Source organism: Panthera leo, chromosome B2, assembly GCF_018350215.1.
Source record: "Panthera leo isolate Ple1 chromosome B2, P.leo_Ple1_pat1.1, whole genome shotgun sequence".
Taxonomy (NCBI): Eukaryota; Metazoa; Chordata; class Mammalia; order Carnivora; family Felidae; genus Panthera; species Panthera leo.
The window spans coordinates 123,106,788-123,129,258 of NC_056683.1; the positions used below are offsets into that span (position 1 = coordinate 123,106,788).

The window sequence follows — 22,471 nt, forward strand, 5'->3', positions numbered from 1 at the left end:
CGGGCTCTGTGCTGACAGCTCAGGGCCTGGAGCCCTGCTTCAGATTCTGTGTCTCCCTCTCTCTGTCCCTCCTCCACTTGCACTTTGTGTCTCAAAAATAAACACTAAAGAAAAAAATTAAAAAAAAAAAAAGAAGTACAGACATAAAAGGACCATTCTTAAAGATTAGATTATTTTAGGACTGCTTTGAAGATTAGATATGAATAATTACGAAACAATTCTATAGCCTTACTATGTGGAAACAAGCAAATGGATAAAAAAAAATCAGGTTAACTGCCTGAGTGCTTGAATAAATGAGTACAAAAATGAATTTTAAACATACTTTATTTACAAATATCTAAATACAACGTTCCATACAAAATATATACATGTGTGTATTTACATATTCTTTATGAAGTCTATTGACTGGAATTAGATTTTGAATTCACGTTTGGAAAACTTTCACGATTTCTTCTCAAAGTGAGCATTTAAAAATACTATGGACATAGACTTGCAAAAACAAATAACATGCTAGGGCACAGAAAAGGAAAACAAAACAAAACGAAACTAGTTTACAACTGGAAGCGATTAGAAAGGACCTGAGGCATCTCACCCACTGTCGTGGGAAGCAGGATTCTTAGCGTGTTCGCTGATAATGCAAGCTGGATGGAAAAGTTCCTATGTGACAACGGCTTGTTTCTTTACAGCTTCTGCGGTTTTCGGGCCAAATCTGACAGTGCCACAGAGGCTCTTTGCCCTTTATGTAAACCAAGATACTACTGTATTTGGTGAATGTCGACAAAGAAACGGCTTCTCAAATCATGATCTCTTCATGAAATCGAGGCAGAAAAACCGTCTGGGGAAAAAGGTAGATCCTTCCGGGATGGCGCATCTTCTCTGATCTCAGGAAAACTCTTTGGAATCTGCTGTAAGTCTGTAACCAATCAAGGATTCCTTACCGCCTTCATCCACCAGCAGATCCACTAATACGTGCGGCTTGTCATAACCAAAGGAGGTGGTCGTGTTTCTCAGCATTACGGGCTCCTGTTCCTCGGTCTTTATTTCAGGCTTACTACTTGGGGGAAATTCTGAGTCCGAGAAGCTCTGCGATTCCACAGTGCCACTCTCGGAACCATTTCTGGAGTGATAGGAGTTTAAAGCGACAACACAGGTTTCAGACTGGTTACTATTTGAACGGACAGAATTCTCTCTCATTACCGGGGTCTGAGGGCTATCAGGAGCCATGTCAGAAATAGTCCCTTCAGGGGTCACCACTTGTAGTTCTTCGTGCTGTCCCATTTTTTCCAGACTGTCTTCAGCGGGCAGATCTGAAATCGTCGCTGGAGACAACTGCTCTTCCCAGACCATCTTCTCATTTTCTGAGACAATCGGTTGGTAGGTGATGGGTGATACACATTTCGATTCAGATTTTGTCTCCGAAGAGGCATTTTTCACCACAGAGAGCTAAGGGAAGAAAAATAAATGATGAAACATAATGAATTATTAAACTTAAGTGCACATCCTTAGAAAGAAATGCTCTAAGAATAATGGTCAATGAAATATACCACCAAATGGTATATTTATGGTAATAATATAATGGCATCTGGTGGTTGCCTTTTCTTGCTTTTTAATAAAATATACTATATTAAGATTAAGAAGAAGTTTTTAGAATTTTTAAAAAGTCATCCGCCATCCAACTAGTCCATGTTGCTTTTTCTATGTGACTTCACACGTATGCACATTACATCTATAGCCGGAGAATACCTACTTATAGAATATTCTCACCATTCGCCTTCATAATTACAATTTTTATTATAATCTTCACTGCCTCCTGATTTCTCTATCCTGATTGATTAACGCAATTTCTCTAATCGTAGATATTGAAGTGTTTCCTATTTTTATGATTTATGGAACGTGCTGAAGTGAATATTTTTACACATCTTTTTATTTATGAAGCGGCTCTATAAGAATAAATTCTTGGGGCGCCTGGGTGGCTCAGTCAGTTCAGTGTCCGACTCTTGATTTTTTGGCTCAAGTCATGATCTTGTGGTTCATGCGAATGAGCCCCACGTTAGGCTCTGCACTGACAGCAAGGAGCCTGCTTGGGATTCTCTCCCTCAGTCTCTCTCTCTCTGCCTTTTAAACATTAAAAAAAATAATAATAATTTCTTAAAGGTAGAATTACTAAGTCAAAGGCTGTGGCACGTTTATGACACTCCTACACCTTCTACCCATTATATGTTTACCTTCCCACCAGCGCTGGATTACTTTTCCCACTTTACACCAGTTTACTACTAGTGGAAGTACTGAATATTCAGGTTTATTTTTCCTTCTCTAGTGCGTGTAAAGTTGTGGACTGCAAGGTTGCGTTCTACTTAACTACTTACTTAGTATGGACAAATACTAGAATTCACACGTGAATTCTCTCCTGTTGAGAGAAAGGTGTTTTCAATACAAATTGAAAAGTCTCCTTTGCGTATCATGGATATTGTTCCTGTTATATTTCATCCAAGTAGCTACGATCCTGTTACCTGTAAATGGGCTTTTCATTGCATAAAGGCTTTTATTTATTTTTGGAATGTTTATTTATTTTTGAGAGAAATAAATCATGTTTATTTTTGAATGTTTGTTTATTTATTTCCCACGAGGAGGGGAGGGGCAGAGAGAGAGAGGGAGACAGAGAATCCCAAGCAGGCTCCACACTGTCTGCACAGAGCCCGACACAGGGCTCAGACCCACGAACCGTGAAATCACGACCTGAACCAAAGTCGGGACGTTCAACCAACTGCACCCAGGGCATCCAGGCGTCCACACAAAGGCTTTTAAATACTAGACATTAAAATGTGAAACTTCCAGTCTCATGTGTGACCGCCTTTTCTTCTACAGTCCAACCATAACAATAGTGTTTCTGTATTTTGAGATTTTCAAACGCCATGCTTTCTTGATGCTGGGCTTTGGCACATACTGTCCCTCAGTACCTGCATAAACTCCTGTCTTTCCATCAAGATTGCTCAAGCCTCACCACCTCTAGAAAGGCCACAACTAACCAGCACCCTCCAAAGGTGGATGAAGTCCTTGCTGGCCTGTGTGGAAAGCTCTGTGTTTGAACACTGTTCACTCACTGATACTTATCTTTTTCTCCCACTATTCTTGAAGCTCCTTAACAGACTTATCCAATCGTGTTCTTGTTTTGTGCATATACGAAAGCACACGATGTGTAGTAAAAATTATGGGGTTTTGGATGGGTGTTAGATTGAGTGATTGATGATAGGTGATACGCTGCTGAACATCATTCTACTTAAAAAATTAAACAACTATCAAAAAGGTCCAAGTTAACGTGTTAGTGTATACAATTAAAGAAAAATATTTAAATATTTTACCAGGGACTTTGGTAACATGATGGTTCTTCTCTTAAAGGGATTAATCTTCTTAGTGTAACAACATACAAATACCACGATGAGAACTACAAAAAGGAAGAGAACGGCAACAACTGGAACCCAAACAGAATCTAAAAAAAAAGGGAAAAATCACAAATTAGAATTAAGATGGAATGCTGCTGTATCTGTGAAATAGTTATAAAGCCTTAGTGCTTTGCCCGTCAGGTGACTAATATGGTCCGGACTGCAAAGAGCACTTGCCGTAGAAGTCAGGTGAGGTGACCAAAGACTCAGGAGCCTGTCCTAGAGACCAAGGTGATTCTTTCCAGCTCTGCGATTCTCCACTTTCTGCAACCATACCTTCATGATGCAAAGTGGCTAGAACAGATTTTTCGTAACAGTTTTCTTGCTTTTTTATTTTTTAATCTCTTTTCACATTTACTTTTTTTGGAGAGAGACGGACAGACAGACAGACACAAAGAGTGAGCAGGGGGAGGGGCAGAGAGACAGGGAGACACAGAATTTGAAACAGACTCCAGGCTCTTGAAACAGACTCCAGGCTCTGAGCTGTCAGCACAGAGCCCGACGTGGGGCTTGAACCCACAAACTGAGAGATCATGACCTGAGCCGAAGTCGGACGCTTAACCAACTGAGCCACCCAGGCGCCCCTCATAACAGTTTTCTTCATGCCCTGAATATAGGGTGTTTCCAGAGTTACAGTTTTCTCTCCATTAACAAGGCAAAAGAAACATAAAATGGGAAAGATTTGTTTCAGAGCACATTTATAATCACTGCTGTGTATTCTGCTCTAATGCTGCTTTTTATTTTCAAAGCACAATCTTCTGCGTTCTAGCTGCACAGTCCTCTCTTTCAAATGAACAGTCCTCTACAGATCACAGTGGTGTTTGACCTCTCTACCGGCATCTTATTACCTTTGATTTCGATTTCAAAGTTACCTTTTTGGAACAGCGACTCTGGAAATTGCTACTAAGGGAATGCTTGTATAACACATTTTATAGGATGTGGAAAAAACAAAGTTATTACGGCAGTAAAGATCAGATAATGACATAACTAACATCAGCGCTGTGTTTAGAAGCACAGTCCAGGCAGGCAGGGAAACTGAGCCACAGTGGTGCCACCATGTGGTCACCGTGCCAGCCAGTTTATAAATCACATTTTTGAAAACTAAATCTAAGGCATCTGCATTACTTCGAATTTTGTGTGTTAGTAAGAACTTTATTTTTCAAAACCACACAATCCAAGAGAGTGTAAAATGCACTGCATTGCTTTAAGTCACATATTTGAAACCCTTGTCCTAATGATCTAAAAGTTGTCAATATTAGGGGTGCCTGGGTGGCTCAGTCGGTTGAGCGTCCGACTTCGGCTCAGGTCATGATCTCGCGGTCTGTGAGTTCGAGCCCCGCGTCAGGCTCTGGGCTGATGGCTCAGAGCCTGGAGCCTGTTTCTGATTCTGTGTCTCCCTCTCTCTCTGCCCCTCCCCCATTCATGCTCTGTCTCTCTCTGTCTCAAAAATAAATAAATGTTAAAAAAAAATAAATAAAAAATAAATAAATAAAAGTTATCAATATTAAATTTTAGGCCTTTGGTCTAGTTCTTCAGCCTAGATTCCCTTTCTTCAGAAAGGTACTTGTAACAGAAAATTTTTGTTCCCAGGAGATATGTTCTAAAAACAGGCTGACAATTGGAAAAAAACATATATACACAAAGACAGTTATCAAAGCATGATCTATCATAGAAAAAATCTGTAAGTAATCTAAAAGTCCAAAATTGGGGAACATTAAATAGAATACATGTTCTACATGATGAAACAGTCTGAAGATATTATAAAATAGAATTAATAAAGTATGTGAAATAAAATGGAAAAATACTTATAATAAATACTTAAAGCAGTACACAAAATTATATACACTATACAATATGATCACAGCTATGTAGAAAAAGAGAATAGGATGAGGAAAAAAAAACACCAAACTGTAACTGAATATTTGGATGATAGAACTATCGATAATTTTGTTTTCTTCTCGCTTTTTAGATTTTATAAATTACCCGTAATGAACATTTAAATTTCATAACTGCAAAGAACGGCCCTAATTTCAGCTAAGGTAGGTGCCCCTTGAGAATGTCAGTCCTAAAGTTCTATTATATGTACCCCCTCACACAAAGAAAGTATGATGAAATAAACTTATTTTTAAATAAACTTACCAATATTTTTGGATATTAATTTCTAGTATTTATCCAGTTCACATCACATAAGCCAATGAATATTTTTGCTATTCAGTTTTTAAACTTGCCACCCCCACAAAGAACACTGTAATGGGTACATAACACCTTGCCATGTAGAAATAGTTAAGCTGACTTCTGTCACTACGTGTAATCCTAAAGTGCACGGAGTTTTAGGTGTTGTATTTCTTTCTTTCCTAGGTCAAAAGGTCATCATGTGGCTTTCTTTAATCGGCCGTTTTATATCTTTTAATGCCTGAGAAATGAGCTTATTTGTACTTTTGAACTTCTCTGAGGAATGGAACCATTGCATATTTTTAAACGAACAGAGATTTATTGAAACTGCCTCTTTTCAACACCTAGCTCGCTCATCACTCCCTGTATTTAGGACAAAACCAGCAGAAACTTGCCTTCCATGTGTTTGCCATCCAAAGTGGTAACACAAAGTTCTTTGGACTGTTCAGTTGTAACAAGCCATGTTTCTGAGAATCCTTTTGTCCAAGCACAGTACTCAGAATCCAACGAGGACACTGGGACAGTTAGATAGCACTGAGTCTCATTGCAATTATCTTCCTCTACATCCGTTTTATATGAGGTCTGCATGGGAACAAACGACAGTGAAAATGTGTGGCTTCTTTTATTCTGCAAAAACAAACAAAATCACCTACATTTACCTGATCAAACCCCTGAAGAGAATATATGGGATGAAAGTTGAACCATGTCTGAAAATAGCGTTGTGGATATCAAATAGTAAGTCAATTTTGTTGTTTCAATACAGCATTATGAAATGTCTCCAGTAAAATGTTCTTTTTAGGGATCATAAATTTTAAAACTCAAATAGCAAGAATGTTCACTGGTCATTGTTAAACCAGCAAATGTTCATTAGTCCCATTCCAGTAGTGCTAGAAACAGGTGGGGAGAGCTATAAACCCATCTGTAGGAAGAATAAGAAAGGTATTTCGCAAAGACTGTAGCAGCTCTTGGCCGTGGTACACAGAAGGGACCGAGGCAGTCTCTGGCAGTTTACCATTCATTCCGCCAAAGTGTGCGCATCACCTGTGCCAGGTAGGGCCTGAAGACACGAAGGTAGGACAGCAGTACCTGACCTCAAACAACTTCCGCCAGAGCCGAAAGAAATGTGAGTGATGAGTAGAGCAAGGGGGACCGTTAATGGAACTGGGAATATCCAAACACAGAGGAGCAAACAGTCTTCCGTGTCAGAAAAGACTTCAAAGGGGAGATGAAATGCCAGCTGAACACTGGAAAATGAGTAGAAATTTGCCAAAGGTGAGTGGGCGGAGAAGGGCATTCCGTAAAGAGCACGGCACCTGCAGGGAACTAAGAACACAACAGCAGTTCGCCAAAGCACAAATACAATTTGGGTGAGAAGGGACGGGGAGACAGAAAGCTGGAAAGGACGCAAGAGGCCAAATCACGAGGGTCTCGCAGGCCACGCCACAAGAGGGAATTCAGGCCTTAACTGTGTAGCTGGTGGGGATTTGCTAAAGGGTTTCAGGCGGTGAAGTACTATGGTTAGATGTGCACGTCAAGAGGACAATTCTGCTAAGCATCTAGAGTCAAGTTTTAAAAATCTAAGTCAGATGTCACTCCTCCCGCTGAAATCTTCCCAGAGGCACAACACCTCAGTCAGAATAAAAGTCAAATCCTTCCAGTGCCCCACCGGATGTGGCCCCCCCAGTGACCTCTGACCTCATCCGCTCCCGGGCTCTGCTGAGTCCTGCTGCTCTTCACGTGCCCAGTGTGCTTTTGCCAGATTCTCTGCCTGAAACATTCTTCCCAGACGTGCCCGTGGAACTCACCTCCTAACCTTCCCCAGCACTGGCCGCAGTAACACCTTCCCTGCTCCAACCACCCTACCGAAGACCACAAGCGCCCCCAACGCTGCTGCCCATCTCCCCCCTCCCTGCTTTGTTTCCCTGCTTCGCGCATCACCAGAGGTTTGTCTAGAACACGCAGAGCATGTGCTTGACAAACACTATTAAATAAAGCAGCGGCAGTGCCGTGGAGAGTGGATGGACTAGCACAATTCCAGTCCAGGCGTGGGCTGCACACCGGTGCCAGAATGCAAGTACATCCCCACCGCAGTACTGCCACTTTTTGTTTCCAAAACAATGATTTCCGATCACAGCTTCATGTTACGTTACATCACTACCAATGCGGAGGAAAAGATTAAAATGATCCTCACTTTGCCAGGGCAGAAATAAACAGGTTTAAGATCCTCAAACAGGACCATGCTGTTAAATGAGGCAAAGACACCAGTGCTAGTGATGAACTCCAAGCCAGTTCCCTCCACCAGCACTCGTTTAGGTCGTGTTTCTTTTCTTTTCTTTTTTTTTTTTTTTAACATTTATTTATTTATTTTTGAGAGAGAGAGAGACAGAGCACAAGAGGGGGATGGGCAGAGGGAGAAGGAAACACAGAATCCGAAGCAGGTTCCAGGCTCTGAGCTGTCAGCACAGAGCCTGATGCGGGGCTTGAACTCACAAACTGTGAGATCATGACCTGAGCCGAAGTCAGATGCTCAACCGACTGAGCCACGCAGGCGCCCCTAGGTCGTGTTTCTTAACAAAACCTATGGTAAGGTCTATGATCTGTAAGTCTTGTCTGAATGTTCATAAGCATTCTACTATTGTTACACCACATGTGGAAACAACTTCGCGTGAGCAACAGAAAATCTGCCATTTTGGAAAAGACGAAATAGAAACACATACCTCATTTCCATTTATTCTCAGATGCACCTCGTACTTGAATGAGTAACAATTTTCTTCACCATATATGGCTACTGGCTCCCTTCCACTTATAGTAGCTAAAGGGTGAAATACGTCAATAATGACGTGTTTTTCCATGTTTCTGATGCCCAGTTCAGGTGGTCCAATTTTCCCTGTGGTTGGGGGAGGGGGGGCAGGGACAAAAAAAAAAAATGCAGAATTAGTATTCCCCTGGAACTTTATAGTACATTGCATAAAACTGCCAAAATCAATCAACCTAGTCTTTCTGTTGTTGTTCTAAAGCAGGATCATGTTTAAACCATTCCACAAAGATCTAGATGATATTCTGTATGTTCTTAATAAAGGGGTGCCTGGGTGGCTCAGTCAGTTAAGCATCTGATCTTGGCTCAGGTCATGGTATCTCACAGTCTGTGGGTTCAAGCCCTATGTCAGGCTCTGTGCTGACAGCTCAGAGCCTGGAGCCTGCTTCGAATTCTGTGTCTCCCTCTCTCTCTGCCCCTCCCCTGCTTGTTCTCTCTCTCTAAAATAAATAAACACTTTTAAAAAATAATTTAAAAAAATGAATGTTCTTAATAAATGTTTAATTAATCTCAAGCAGGAAGTATTCTTATCTAACCTAAACTTCTCTTTAGCAGTTTAAATTCTAGTCCTAAAGGAAAACAAACAGTTGGGTCATGAGCTCTGGTCCTGAGTTCTGGTAAAAAAACAAAACAAAACAAAAAAACCTTACCATAATAGAAGCTCTGTTATTTTTCCTTTTCCTTTGGTTCTGGTAGATTAAAAAGGAAACCTGTTCTCTAAAAAATGTTTCAGAAAAGGCATTTTAGTTACCTTTGAACACTCACTGAAACTCTTTGTACCTCCAACACCTATAGATGTCTGGCATGAGGCTCTTATAAAAGTTTGCTAAATAGATTCAATTTTTATAGTGAAAATCAAAACCAGATATTTATTCACTTGACAAATATTTATTATGTGTCCCTGATGCTCGAGACTTTGCTGGTGAGCCATTTACCTATTCTTCACATATTTATTGCACACTTACCATGTACCAGGCAGGTTTATTTTTATCTTCAGGGCCTGGCATATTTTCTAGCACATAGTGTGCCCTTGATAAATCTGTGTGGGAAAAATCTGATATACAGATGGGTACAGTTCACAGATGACAAAGGCATGGACTCGAGGGAATAAAATTATTTCAAGGGCAAGTGGAGGAAGGGCCAATGGAAGAGACTGGGTAGGCACAGCTGAAGCGTAGGAGCAGAATCAAGGCCATAGTGGAAGGAAAGACACGTGGCAACTGAAGAAGGGAGAGAAGTTGAATGGCAAGGCACAAGGGCCTAGAAGACTAGGGAGGAGTCACATGATTAATCACTTCTTTACCCACAAGTGAGGGTAGGAGAGCTACAGGTAGGATTTCAATCAGAAAAGAGGAATTGGTGTTGAAGATTCTGGAGCTTAAAGTCATAACTCAGATCAGGTATGCCATGGGGATGTGATGCTGGCAGGAGAAAGGGCTGACAATCACTGGGGTTGAGGAGACTGCAGAAATCTAAAATTTCTTAATGTATTAAGTTGGTATATAAAATTCCCAAGGGCCTTGGGGACTGGGCACACGGAGGAAGAACGAGAGCAGGTGCCCCTGGCCTCGGTAAGTGTAACCGAGCAAGGAGCGTTGGAGGAGGGGAGCGGGGGAGGCCGGTGCAGAGCCCAGCAGGGTAGCACCGATCCGTGTTTACAGGGAGTAGAAATGCAATGGTTTAGACGGGGCAAAGTGATGGGCACCTCTCAGCCCTATTTTGTGGAGCTCAGGGAAAGAGGAAGATACAAACTCCCTAAATTCTTCCAAAGGTTTCCTGGGCATTGCGATAATTTTTAACAAGTGCTAATAAAAGCAAATACATACAGAAGATGTGTGTCAGTATTTTCAAATTTCAAAATTCTACTCACCTTGTTTACACAAAATAAATTCTTTGGACTCTGCATAGGCTGATTCTTTTTGTCCAAGTCTAGCTTTAATTCTGGCCCAGAGAGAAAGTGATGGATCGGTAATTGCGGAAAAGATATTACAAGAATGATGAGAGGTATTGCAGGCATCAACCCAGATTGCCTCCCTAAAATGAAGACGAGTAAAGAAACAAGGGTAACGTTTGTTAATCTGTACACTTCAATCATCTCTGTCTGTGCTTTGCTTTTCACTCACAGCATGGAGCTGGTAGCTGGTCGAAAGAGCTAAGTAAGAACAGGACAGAGAAGCCAGACAAAGGAGGAAGCCCTTACTCTGGTTAGAAGTCCTATAAACTCCTTTACAATAAAGAGGCTCAATTCAAAATACAACACCTGAACAAAGTACATTCCATATGTAATTGTAAAAAATCTGGTCTTTAAACAATTCTAGATTCTATTAACATCGATAATCATTACTTGATTGCAGAACCTAACACATTACAAAGACTCTTAACAGGAACTCCTAAAATTGTTCTGAAATTCTCATCTTTCTGCTAAACAACACATTCACTATGGCAAGTAAGATGACCTCACTTTTAATATGAATTCTAAGCTTTATTTGTCATGCCTTAAAAAAATTCTGAAAGTTGCTGAGACTCCTCTACTTGAATCTGACAGGAAGAAGAACTAAAAGGCAGGAAATCTTGTGAAAATAACTAATTTGCGTCCTTAGAGCTTCTGGAAGTCTACAAGCAGTTTAGGAAGTTCTGCCACATGGGAAAGGAAGATGATGGGGCAAAACACAGTCATGGAAAGTACAAAGACCTAGGCAAAGTAGAATAAAAAGGATGAAAAGAGTTAACACTTACCCATAGTTCTTTACCTGTACGATAAAAACAGGGGTCTGTGACATGGTCGGGTAGTCCCAAGATAGGACAGTATTAAAGTTATAGGCCTTAATTTCAATATTCGTTGGTTTTGGCACTGTAAGAGATTCAAAAAGTAAAATGGGCAATTGTAAGAAACTAACATTAACATTAGAAAACCTCACAAAGAGCCATGGTAGCCGAATACGTATTTTGAAGAAAGGTAGAATTTGCCAGAACAGACTGTACAATTATTTAATTGAGATGTATAAAAATTAATTTTATTGGAAAATGTACAGAGTTCTGATTCACTTTAAATTACTGAAACAACCCTGGGATACACGGGAAATACAAGTATCGTAAAGGCCATAAATTCCTCTCATGTTTCGGGAGTTTTTATGAACAGATGTACTACCGGTTGTAATAATAATCCTGAATTCGTTTAATCACTAGCATTTCCTATATTTGATACCACAGATTGCCTTCAACGTCTAGAGAGCTGGCTACCCCAAGCGATGGCCAATTTCAGTCTAAAATACCATCCGGGCTCTCAACTCTCTACTCGGTATCGTTACACACGTTCAGCACCTCGTCTCTAGCCCAGGAATAGCAGCCTAATAACGGCCTGAAGGAGCCATCCACCACTTGCGTTTCACTAACATTTTGCTCTCTGGGGTGTGCAGGGCTTTTCACAAAACACGCCCAATATTTCTTCTCCCTTTTGCTCTTTTAAACCATTTTAGAAAGGGTTTGCTAACATGGGAGTCCCATGAGAGAACAGGCAGAAGTCACTTTAACATCTTGTTACTATTTATGAAAAGCAGCCACGTATTCCCCTGCTCAGTGTAGACGGCTGTTGTCTACCACCCCTTGGAAAACAAACATACACATACATCTCCTCCCTTCCTCCTTTTCTTTCTCCTTTCTTCTCTCCCACCCTTCCCTTCTTTATGAGCGAACATGAAGATACAGAGTTGGTGATACGACCTCAATTTTAAGATTATTCAATCCAACCTATCGGAAAACCATTAAACATAATATAATTACAATTAAAATAAATGAATAGCAATGTGGTCAGTGCAGTGGCTTACAAACATAAGTCATCATCAGCCTCAAAAATTCTAAGAGAGGGGAGCCTGGGTGGCCCAGTCAGTTAAGCGTCCAACTCCTGATAACAGCTCAGGTCTTGATCTCAGGGTCATGAGTTCAAGCCCTACACTGGGCTCTGCGTTGAGCATGGAGCCTACTTAAAAAAAAAAAAAAAAAAAAAAAAATCTGAGATCTAAAGTGTTGTTTTTTTTTTTTTTTTTTAAAGGTACTCCAGCTGATAATGATGATTACTTAGGGTTGTATAACGTGGATGGGCTCCAATAAGAAAAATACTTCCTGGGCTGGACATTAGGAAGTGTGGGTTCTTTCTTCGCTATACTGCTAGTCATTTCAGATTTCCTGATCTGTCACGTGAGGTGTTAATTTCACATATATAAGGTATTTCCTTACTATTAAAGGAAACACCTCCTAGATTTTTTCCCAAAGCAAAAATTCCAATATTCAAATCCAAGCTGGTGCATTGCTTTAATTTTCAATTATTTCACACTTGTATTATCTTTTTTTAAAATCTTTATTTATTTTTCAGAGAGAGACAGAGTGTGAGCAGGGGATGAGCAGAGAGAGAGAGGGAGACACAGAATCCAAAGCAGGCTCCAGGCCCTGAGCTGGCAGCACAGAGCCCGACGCGGGGCTTGAACCCACGAACCGCAAGATCATGACCTGAGCCAAAGTCAGATGCCCAACCGACCAAGCCACCCAGGCGCCCCTCACACTTGTATTACCTTTTTAAAGCAGAACACGGATCAAGAATTATTTAGGTAAATAATACAGACTTATGGACAATTAAATTCTAAGGTCTTTCCTCCCCCCCCTTTTCTGGCTATATTCTTCCTTGATATCAGTGGTTTTCAATGAGATGATTTTTTTTTTGTCCCCGAAGGGACATTTGGCACTGTCTGGAGACATTTTTGGTTCTCACTACTGGATGTAGTGGTAGGGTACTCGTAATTTTTTTTTATTATTTAGGAGGAAAAACTGATTTAAAAACAGAATATTTTTGATACTCCAATATATTTTTCATGGCTTCTCCCGCAATGAATAGCTTTGATTACTGCCAAAATGTCTAATTTCCATATTACTTATTAAACAGTGTGACAATCTGTGCCAAAAGGTCGAGATTATGAAGCTGGGAGGTATCTCACAGATTCAGATACTACATACTTATCCTGCGTATGCGCTTTCTGCAGCCTGTGATCAGACACCTGCAAGTTTTCCATTTGCTCTTCCTGAAATACAGCTGACAGCTGTTGGTACCTATCATCTTTGGTTCTCTAAGCAATTTCCTTGCAGATGAGCCAGAAAGCACTGGCCTTGCCAGATTTAGCCCTGGTTCTTCTCTTTTGTTTTTTGGTAGAGCAACCATGACCCTACTTAGCAGGGGGTACCGAAGCTTTCTTTTTCTAGGTTTTTAGAAATGTTTTTATATGCTTGAACCTTAATTCATGAAACGACCTAGTCTCAAACAGTGTATAATCTGTGGTTGAGAAGGAAATACAAGGCACTCCCCGCCCCAGGTTCAGTTCAACATTAATATCAAATAATATCCACACATATACACCTAATTTTCAACCTAAGATAGGTACTGGATGCTAAGAAAACTCATAATGAATCTGAAATTCTCTCAGAAGCCATTGCTTAATTTCCGCCTCTTTTGCCTCTCCAGAGGCTGAGAATTTTCAAACCACCAGGTTCTGGTTCTTATATAACAGTCATTCTCCTGACTACTCTCTCTAGTCCTGCATTTTACTCTAAGAAGCAAGAAGAAACCACGTGGCACCTTCAGCACTGCTCGGAGACCTCCCCGCCAGGTTGTGCCGGGCACCAGGCACATTTCCTATTCTACAGACTCCCTGTTCCTGAAAGCCCACAGCGTGGCTAAGCTTTCTGCCTCTGGTAACTAGGACCTGACTTCCTCCAGTTTCCAGTAAAAGTGAGTTCTTCACTGCCTTTTGAATCTCTTTAAAAAAAAAAAAAAAAAAAAAAAAAAAAAAAAAAAATATATATATATATATATATATATATATATATATGCCCAATAGGAATGACTTTTAAATTGTATAGACTCCAACTGAGATTCCTGTATTTGAGAAACATGCATATAGAAGCCAACCTATATAAGAGTATTAAGTAAAGTGCATTTATATTTAAGAAGTTACTGAATCATAATTATAAAACCACACAGAACAGTGGATGTGTATATCAGATTAGTTTTTAATGTGAATCAAATGGGGTTTCCCATAATTTAAGCAGAAGCTTGCCCTGGTTAGACTAGAATAAGGGCTTAAGTCACAGCTTTCAAAGCAATCAAGACAGGCAGGTAGTGGAAGGAGGAGGGTCCGATGGATTGTAACAGACAGGCATTACCATTATAGTAAAGGAGAAACTCGGAAGTAACCTGTGGTTTTAATGCTACCAGAAGAGAAACTGTGTGGTTATTACACATCTGCCTTTGTCATTATTTGCCAAACTCGTACAGTAAACAGCCATGAGTAGTTTTCTCGTTTCAGAATTTTGTGACCTAAAGTTTAAACTGTTATACATTCAAATTAAAATAATGAAGGCTTACAGCAAATTTCTATTCATAAGAAATTTACCTTCTATCAATAAAAATGTGTGGAGAAACAGCATGAGGATTATCTATAGAGTTTAGGGAAAGATCCTACTAGAGTATCTAATGAAATTGAACAATGTTACGGATTTCTCCCTCTCTGGAAAATGCCCAACTAGCTTTCTGGGACTCCGGTTGTTTTTGGAAATGGATTCAGTTATTTGATACATTGTGTCTACAAACGACCCAGAATGAACTTCAGCTGTTTTAAAATCTGCTTCCCAGGATGCCTCTTAGGGGATTTAACAAAACTAAACAGAGGAAAGAAGAATCAGTTCTTTATCACGCTGGGGGGGGGGGGGGGGGGGGGAAGGGAGAGTTCTGGTTATAATCAACTGTTTCCTCTTGATAAACTGGGAGAGACAGGATATGGAAAAAGAGCAAGAGGAGGACAGAAAAACTGACGGAGATCAGCAGGTGAGGGAGCAGCACCACAAAACAGGGCAATGGGGATGTCACCAAAGACCAAAAGCCAGAACGGCTCTGTTCTGATTGCTGGGGACAGCAGCAGAGGGGAAGCAGGGAACTACAGACATCTCCAGGTCTCTTCTGCGTGGATGCTAACCGGAGTACAGGCTGCACCTGCCCCCCCCCCCCCCCCATTCCATAACCACCAACAGCATCTGCACCGTGACTGAAAAAGCGACAGCCACAGGAGCTCTTCACCAATGTGAACACAGCAGCAAAGACTATAAAAGACGGGCACATCTAAGGCAGAACAGAGCTCTGCAGTCTGAAGACATCCGTTTGACAATCTGCCTGCCAACCTCCCTACGGGAAGGACACGCTGAGAAGCATAAAGAAAGATACAGGGGTCAGGAATTAAATTGTTTTGGGGGATTCTACGCCATCTGACACTACAGGTCAAACACAAATGCTCCAGATGAAAGCATCCAGACCCTTCTGTGAATGAACAACTGTCAGAGAAAAGTTCTAACACTTTCCCCAAATGAAAGATGCAGGGCCACCTGCATGTTTTTACATGCAGGGGTCTTATACGCATGTAAGATGTTTTTACAAAGGGTTCTTCTTTCATTGCAAACTGAAAAATGACATGAGAAATTCAGGGGAAAAAAGTGAAAAATACCAAATCAAGACTTATGCATTTCTTTTCCAGAATATATTATGATGACCTCCTGAAAGCGTGTATAGAGCTGACAAAATAGCTATTTTCTTTTTCTTTTTAAATTTTTTCCTTTTTTTTGAGAGAGAGAGTACACACAAGCAGGGGAAAGGGGCAGAGGGAGAGACAGAATCTTAAGCAGGCTCCATGCCGAGCATGGAACCCGATGCGGGGCTCAATCCCATGACCCCAGGATCAGAACCTGAGTAGAAATCAAGAATCGGACCCTCAACCAATGAAGCCGCCCAGGCACCCCAAAATGGCTATTTTCTTAATGCCTTCCAAATTTTTCTCTTAGCAAATAACAGCATCCTCTAGATTTTTTTTTTAATTTTCTTTTAATGCTTATTTATTTCCGGGAGAGAGAGAGAGAGAGAGAGAGAGAGGGAGCGAGCATGAGTGGGGGAGGGGCAGCGAGAGAGGGAGACACAGAATCCAAAGCAGGCTTCAGGCTGTGAGCTGTCAGCACAGAGCCCGATGCGGGGCTCGAACCCATGAGCCGTGAGATCAGGACCTGGGCCGAAGTCGGACACCTAACGGACTGAGCCACCCAGCTGCCCAGGCAGCATCCTCTAGATTTAAAAATAAAGACATTTTAAGAATTCTTGCACATGTTTCTTGCACATGTTTCAAGTGTTCATAAAAGTTTTGTACATGAAAATAAATACATTTTTTTAATTCAAACATTTGTCTTTTCGGGCTTTGAATCATCCATCACTTTGTGAAACAAATACAAAAACAGTCTGTTTTCTGCTTCTGTTGCTTTCTTATACCTTCGGAAAAAAAGTGTCAGAGCTAAGAGTTCAAATAATAAAATAATTATTGTCCATAATAAAATTATTACTCTCTACAAAATAGTTCCTCAGCTGGATCAATACGATCAATACTCTTAATATCTCTGCAGTCTGCTCGTCTTCCTGTGTGTCTTCCGGATCTGGTTTTATCATTCACTCTTTCTTAAGCTGTGGAACCCAGAATACGACAGACATGAATGAAATACTATTCTTCCTCTTCTTCTTAAACAGATGGACATATCAACTAGTGGCTTGTGCTGAATTTATAATTACCCCAAATCCCCCCAGATCTTTTACTCAAACCACCACCCAGTTAGTGCTTATCCAATAAACATCTGCTCAGCCACTTTCTGACCTGAAATGCAGGATTTTACACAGGCTCCCATTTATTCAGTTTCATCTAGAACAAGTGAGCGGCTGAGCCTATTTTAAATTTCTCATAGTTGAAATGGATAAGTTTGATTTCTTTATTTTTTAAATTTAATTATATATATATATATATTTTTTTTTAGGTAGGCTTTACACCCAGTCCAGAGCCCAACACAGGGCTTGAACCCATGACCCTGAGATCAAAACCTGAGCTGAGATCAAGAGTCGGATGTGCTCCACTTTATTATGCATTGTCTTAGTTAACCCACACAAACCATTGTACGAGGGAGTTGAGATTATTACACGTATTTTTACCAATGAAAGAACAAAGGCTTAGAGAAGCTACTTAAAGGCAAGACAGTCTGTAAAGTTTTGCTGGTTTTAGTTAAGAAAAGCTACTGAAGCATCATTTTTGTCATAGTTGAATAAAATAAGAAAATGACCTCCATATATGAACTGGAATTGGAGATGATTATTTGCTGATGACTTCACAAGCATCTAATTCAAGTAGTTTTACCTGATTTATCATACTACCGCAATTATATGACGGCCACTGTGAAATCTGAACCATGTATGAAAGGAAATGATTTCTTTGGAATGGACACGACTGAATGGGTATTTACCATTCTGATTACTATGTGTTGGGATAACCCAAAATAAAGGGACTCCCATAGTAAGAAAACTGTAAGGAAACGGATTCCTTCCTGTCGAGAATTCATTTAATTCTGGTTCAATTCTCCTTCTGTTTCTCTGTCCACTTAAAATGGAACCATTGAAGCATTGGTCTAGTTCCTATAATAACAAGGTGCTGCTACATTGTATTAGATAGCTTGAGGTTTTCCTAGATATAGAACCAAACTGTGGACCTTTCAAAGTCCATACGGATCATGTTTCAGAATAAGCTGAAAAAGAAAACTATTAGCCTGTTCAATAAATATAATTAGAATGCACTGTCGTAAGTATTCTGAATTTCTGAAATAAGTAAAAATAGGATCCAAAGAAAATCAGGAAAAATTCAAGCACACCCAGAACATTATCCTCAAGTCAGAAAAGAGGCTTTCTCTACTTTATCAGTGGAGAAGGTAAGTTAAGAGCCCCATATCTGTGCGAAAGTACAGTGTGCTCTTTAGGTAATACCCAGAGTGGAAGAGAAAACTCTAAGAAGGGAGACACTGATTCACTTCAAAATATATATACTACTTTTATAGGTAAAACCGTATGAAAAGCAAAACACCGCTGATCATTAGACAGCACACATGGGTTCATTCTCCCTATCCATTCCCTAAGAAATATTAACAAAAGCCCATAACTGTAACACAATACATTCCCAACCACTTAGATTTTGCAGAGACTGGCTATATTCTCTTGCCTGCCTCCCTGTTCCTGCCAGATTCCCTCATCTGAGATGAACTACTAAATATATCAGTGAAACTCAATGCTATAAGATACACACTGAGTGTGTATTAAGTGTCAGGCACTGGTGAGCCAAGGAAGCTAGCCAGGAGCCAGAAGTAGGTTGTCCTAATGGGTTTTCCTCCTAATCTCTGGAGACTTTACATTTTATTTTATTTTTTTTTATTTTTTATTTTTTTTGAGACTTTACATTTAAACTAACTTTAAAAGCCTAGGGAACACAGCACAAACTAGAGAAATACACCGTAAAAATCTAGGCAAATGTATTGAAAATGCACTGAAAAAAGGAGGGTTGGGGGGGGGGGTCACTAGCTCTTGTGTTTACAAAATGCTGGGGTACAGAAGGTCATAGGAGTAGATGTTCCTATGGGAGCAGACACGCGACACTCCCAGGGCTGGCTTCAAGGATATGCAAATTGTGTAATCACAAGGGGGCCCACATTGTTCTAGGTGTTGGAATACAAAAAATGGGGGTTACTCGGTTTCTGCTTTTGAGGATCATGATTATACAGCTAACAGCAAGTGCTAGGCACGGTTAACTTCTCATCCCATCCCGTTTTCACGACAACCATATGATGTGAGTGCGATTGGCATCTCCATTTATGGAAGAGAAATCAAGGCACAAAGAGGCCTGCCCCACTTGTAGAGAGGTCACTGGTGCTCAGTAGGGAGCTTGGCAGCTGGGCTCCAGAGTCCAAATTCTTAATTAACCACTCTGCAAACTGCCATTACCTAGGGCAGCTTCGTTGTCTGCAAGGACAGTTGCCATATATTGTGGTAAGAGCCTGGACTTTCACACAAGCTACTGGAAAGCAAGATAGCCTGGCTCGGGAGGGGCCATACTCAGACAGGCGTGGCACATAGTTTAATGCTCCACCTACATCAGGAACCCTAGATACCCTCTTCCTCTCTTCCCACACCCAAACACCGACTCCTGCTGACTCTGACTTTTAAATGTTTTTCAAACTGGCATCTCTTCTCCATTGAAACTGCCCTTTTCATCAATTCCTCCCGACTTAAGCAGCGGCATAACTGGCCTCCCTCTTTTGGGTCTACCCCCAAACTACTGTGTAAGATGAACGGTCCTTCTAAATGGCTTCACTGATCCTGCATAAAATCATTTGTCTTCTTAAAATCCAGTGACTGCCCACCAACTTGAGCAAGGTATAGTGAGTGAGCATATTATTCTGTTGGCTCAGCACCAGTACTCCCTTCAGGAACATTATTTCTCTTCTGGGAACTCCCCTACCACCAGCCTCTGTAACATGGTCCTTCCCATGCCAGCTGGTGGCTGACCCAACCAAGTTGGGCAAATCAGAGCCTTCCCCTGGGATTCTGTCAGAACGGTGGAGGCTGCAAGATGTCAAAACCCAAAAGCTGTCAACATCCATGGTTCCTGCCAAGTAGGAAAAGGTATCCACATCCAGAGTCAATAATAAGCAAAAGAGTGTCTTGGCACTTTTGACTGACTGGTTCAGCTCTCTGAGGCCCAGATGGCATCTACGCCTTTCTAACTGTTGCTTGGATTCTCTAAGCCAATAAATTCTTTTTTTTGCCTAGGTTAGCCAATGCTATGTTGCTGTCTCTTACACATGACAATGCACTTCATTAACTGGTTCCTACCTCTCTCCCTATCTTAACTTCCCTTGTATCCTCACACACCTATTCTACAGTGATAACCCTTAGTACTCCACTAATTCAACATGCTGTTTCACACTTCTCCCTCTGCACACACAAGTCTCTCTCTACCTCCAGCTCCAGCTTCAACTCTGGGGTGATGTTTCTCTGGGAAGTCCTCCCTGAATCCCCTCGTCAGAGTCAGGTGCCTCTATCTTGCTTTCCAGTAGCTTGTGTGAAAGTCCAGGCTCTTACCACAATATATGGCAACTGTCCTTGTAGACAAGGAAGCTGCCCTAGGTAATGGCAGTTTGCAGAGTGGTTAAAAACTTGGACTCTGGAGCCCAGCTGCCAAGCTCCCTACTGAGTACCAGTGACCTCTCTACAAGTGGGGCAGGCCTCTTTGTGCCTTGATTTCTCTTCCATAAATGGAGATGCCAATAGCACCTACTTCATATGGTTGTTGTGAAAACGGGATGGGATGAGAAGTTAACAGTGTGTACCCAGCACTTACTGTTAGCTATCTAATCATGATCCTCGAAAATAGAAACCGAGTAACTCCCATTTTTGTATTGACAACGTCTGGAACAATACCTGTCCCAAGGAATGGCTAATTGTTTGTTTGTGTGACTCTTATAGAGCAGTCCAAAGGACAGCTGGATACGAATACAGCACACCTAACAGGAGCTCACAGAGGAAGTCATAATACAGAGGTTCGGACCCAAAGTTGGCCAAGGGTGCAGGAGGGTGGGTCTCCTTGACCCCTTCCAGGCAGCTGCTAACTGTGGGCACTGAACAGACACTCAAGACTGATGGGTTTCTGATATTTTAGGTTTAACCCTGTTGCAGGAAAGATTCGCTGATTTCACTGGAGTTCCTAATCACCATTACACCGAACTTTGGAAAGCGTATTCCCAGCACTTATTTCCGGAGAAATCTCAGCGAGCAGGAGGAAAAAAAAAAAATGCTCGGAGGAACTAAGCTAAGTGAAGAGACGCATAGCCTGACAAATCGGCTCCTGAATTCACGCACTACACGACTTGCAGACTTAGATGTAAGATGGCCAGTCACTGCCACTTAATGATTCTCAGTTGGAGAGAGAACAATTCTCTCTTAAGGATTTTGGGTCCACCCTAAGAATATTTAAGTCATGGGCGCTGGCCACCGTCTACAAAATGCTGATCGGGAAACTCACTTATTTGAAAATGACTTAAAAGAACTGGAGGACCGAGAGGCGAGTTTTGTCATTTCGGCAACAACGGAAGAGGAGAGAAAAAGGGAACTTAAGTCCGCGGACGGCGCAGACCTGCGTGGCCTTCCCGGCGGTCGCGAAGACGTTCCGGGGCGACCGGGAACCCGGTGCGAGGTCTGAGGCTAAGTAGGACGCGGCCGCGCGGGGCGTGCTTCCAGATTCCTTAGTCCGGTCCCCTCCGCCCCCCCCCCCCCCCCCCCCCACCGGCCGCCGCCCTGCCGAGAGCTACATACCCGAAGACAGCTCCAGATCCGCGGCGTTAATCTCAGCCCTACTCCCGACCTGGAAGACGAGGACGAGCAGAAGGAGGAGAGCCATGCTGCCCCGGGGTGCCTCGAGGTGCGGCCCTGAGAATAGGGCGTCCAGCCTGCAAGCCGACCCCCGCGTCACTTCCGGACCAGAGGACCAACACTCCAAGGGGAGGCTAGACCCGCAAGCAGTGGAGGAGACAGAGTGGAGAGGCGGGGCCAGAGCACGAAGGAGGGGCCCCGGGGGGCGGGGAGACCAGGAGTGGGCCAGGCAGCGGGATAGGGCGGGAAGGCGGGACTGGGGCGGGGAAACTGGGCCTTGGGAAGGGAGGCGGAGCCAGGGAGGGGATGCCAGGCGTGGACTGGGCAGCGGGATAGAGCGGGGAAGCCGGGCGTGGGCGGGGCAGTGGGGGCTAGGGAGGGGAGTAGGAGGCAGGGTGGGGAAGCGGGAGGCGGGGAAAAGAGAGGGCGGGGGGCGGGGCCAGGATGCGGCCTGGGGGGCTGAGGACCAGGACCTGAGCGGGAAGGCAGGACCCCTAGTGCCGAACCGGGCGTTGGCTGGTAGGCAAGCCTAGGACCGGAAGGCAGGAAGAGGCCGGTTCCAAGGACGCTTGGCCTTAAGGGCATGGAAGTCTGTGGTCCTGACAACGGCCCACAGGTTTGTGAGGAACTTGAGTCCAAAGGTTACGTTCTTTCGATTCGGCACCACCTTCCGCGATTATTCTTCCTGTTTTTGCAGTGTTCTGGGGTTGCAGAGCTTTTCCTGAGGCCACAACC

The 22,471-nt window shown here is 42.3% G+C and overlaps 1 protein-coding gene across 1 annotated transcript; it reads right to left on the reverse strand.

Moving 5' to 3' along the window:
* Positions 1-323: 323 nt before the first annotated feature.
* IFNGR1 (interferon gamma receptor 1) lies at positions 324-21,909 on the reverse strand. Its single transcript, XM_042939930.1, has 7 exons — positions 21,680-21,909; positions 11,164-11,278; positions 10,298-10,461; positions 8,330-8,499; positions 6,008-6,194; positions 3,360-3,487; positions 324-1,443 (listed from the first exon to the last, which is right to left on the reverse strand). The coding sequence occupies exons 1-7, from the start codon at positions 21,762-21,764 to the stop codon at positions 883-885; spliced, it is 1,410 nt and encodes a 469-aa protein (XP_042795864.1). The 5' UTR covers positions 21,765-21,909; the 3' UTR covers positions 324-882.
* Between the last annotated feature and the right edge of the window lie 562 nt (positions 21,910-22,471).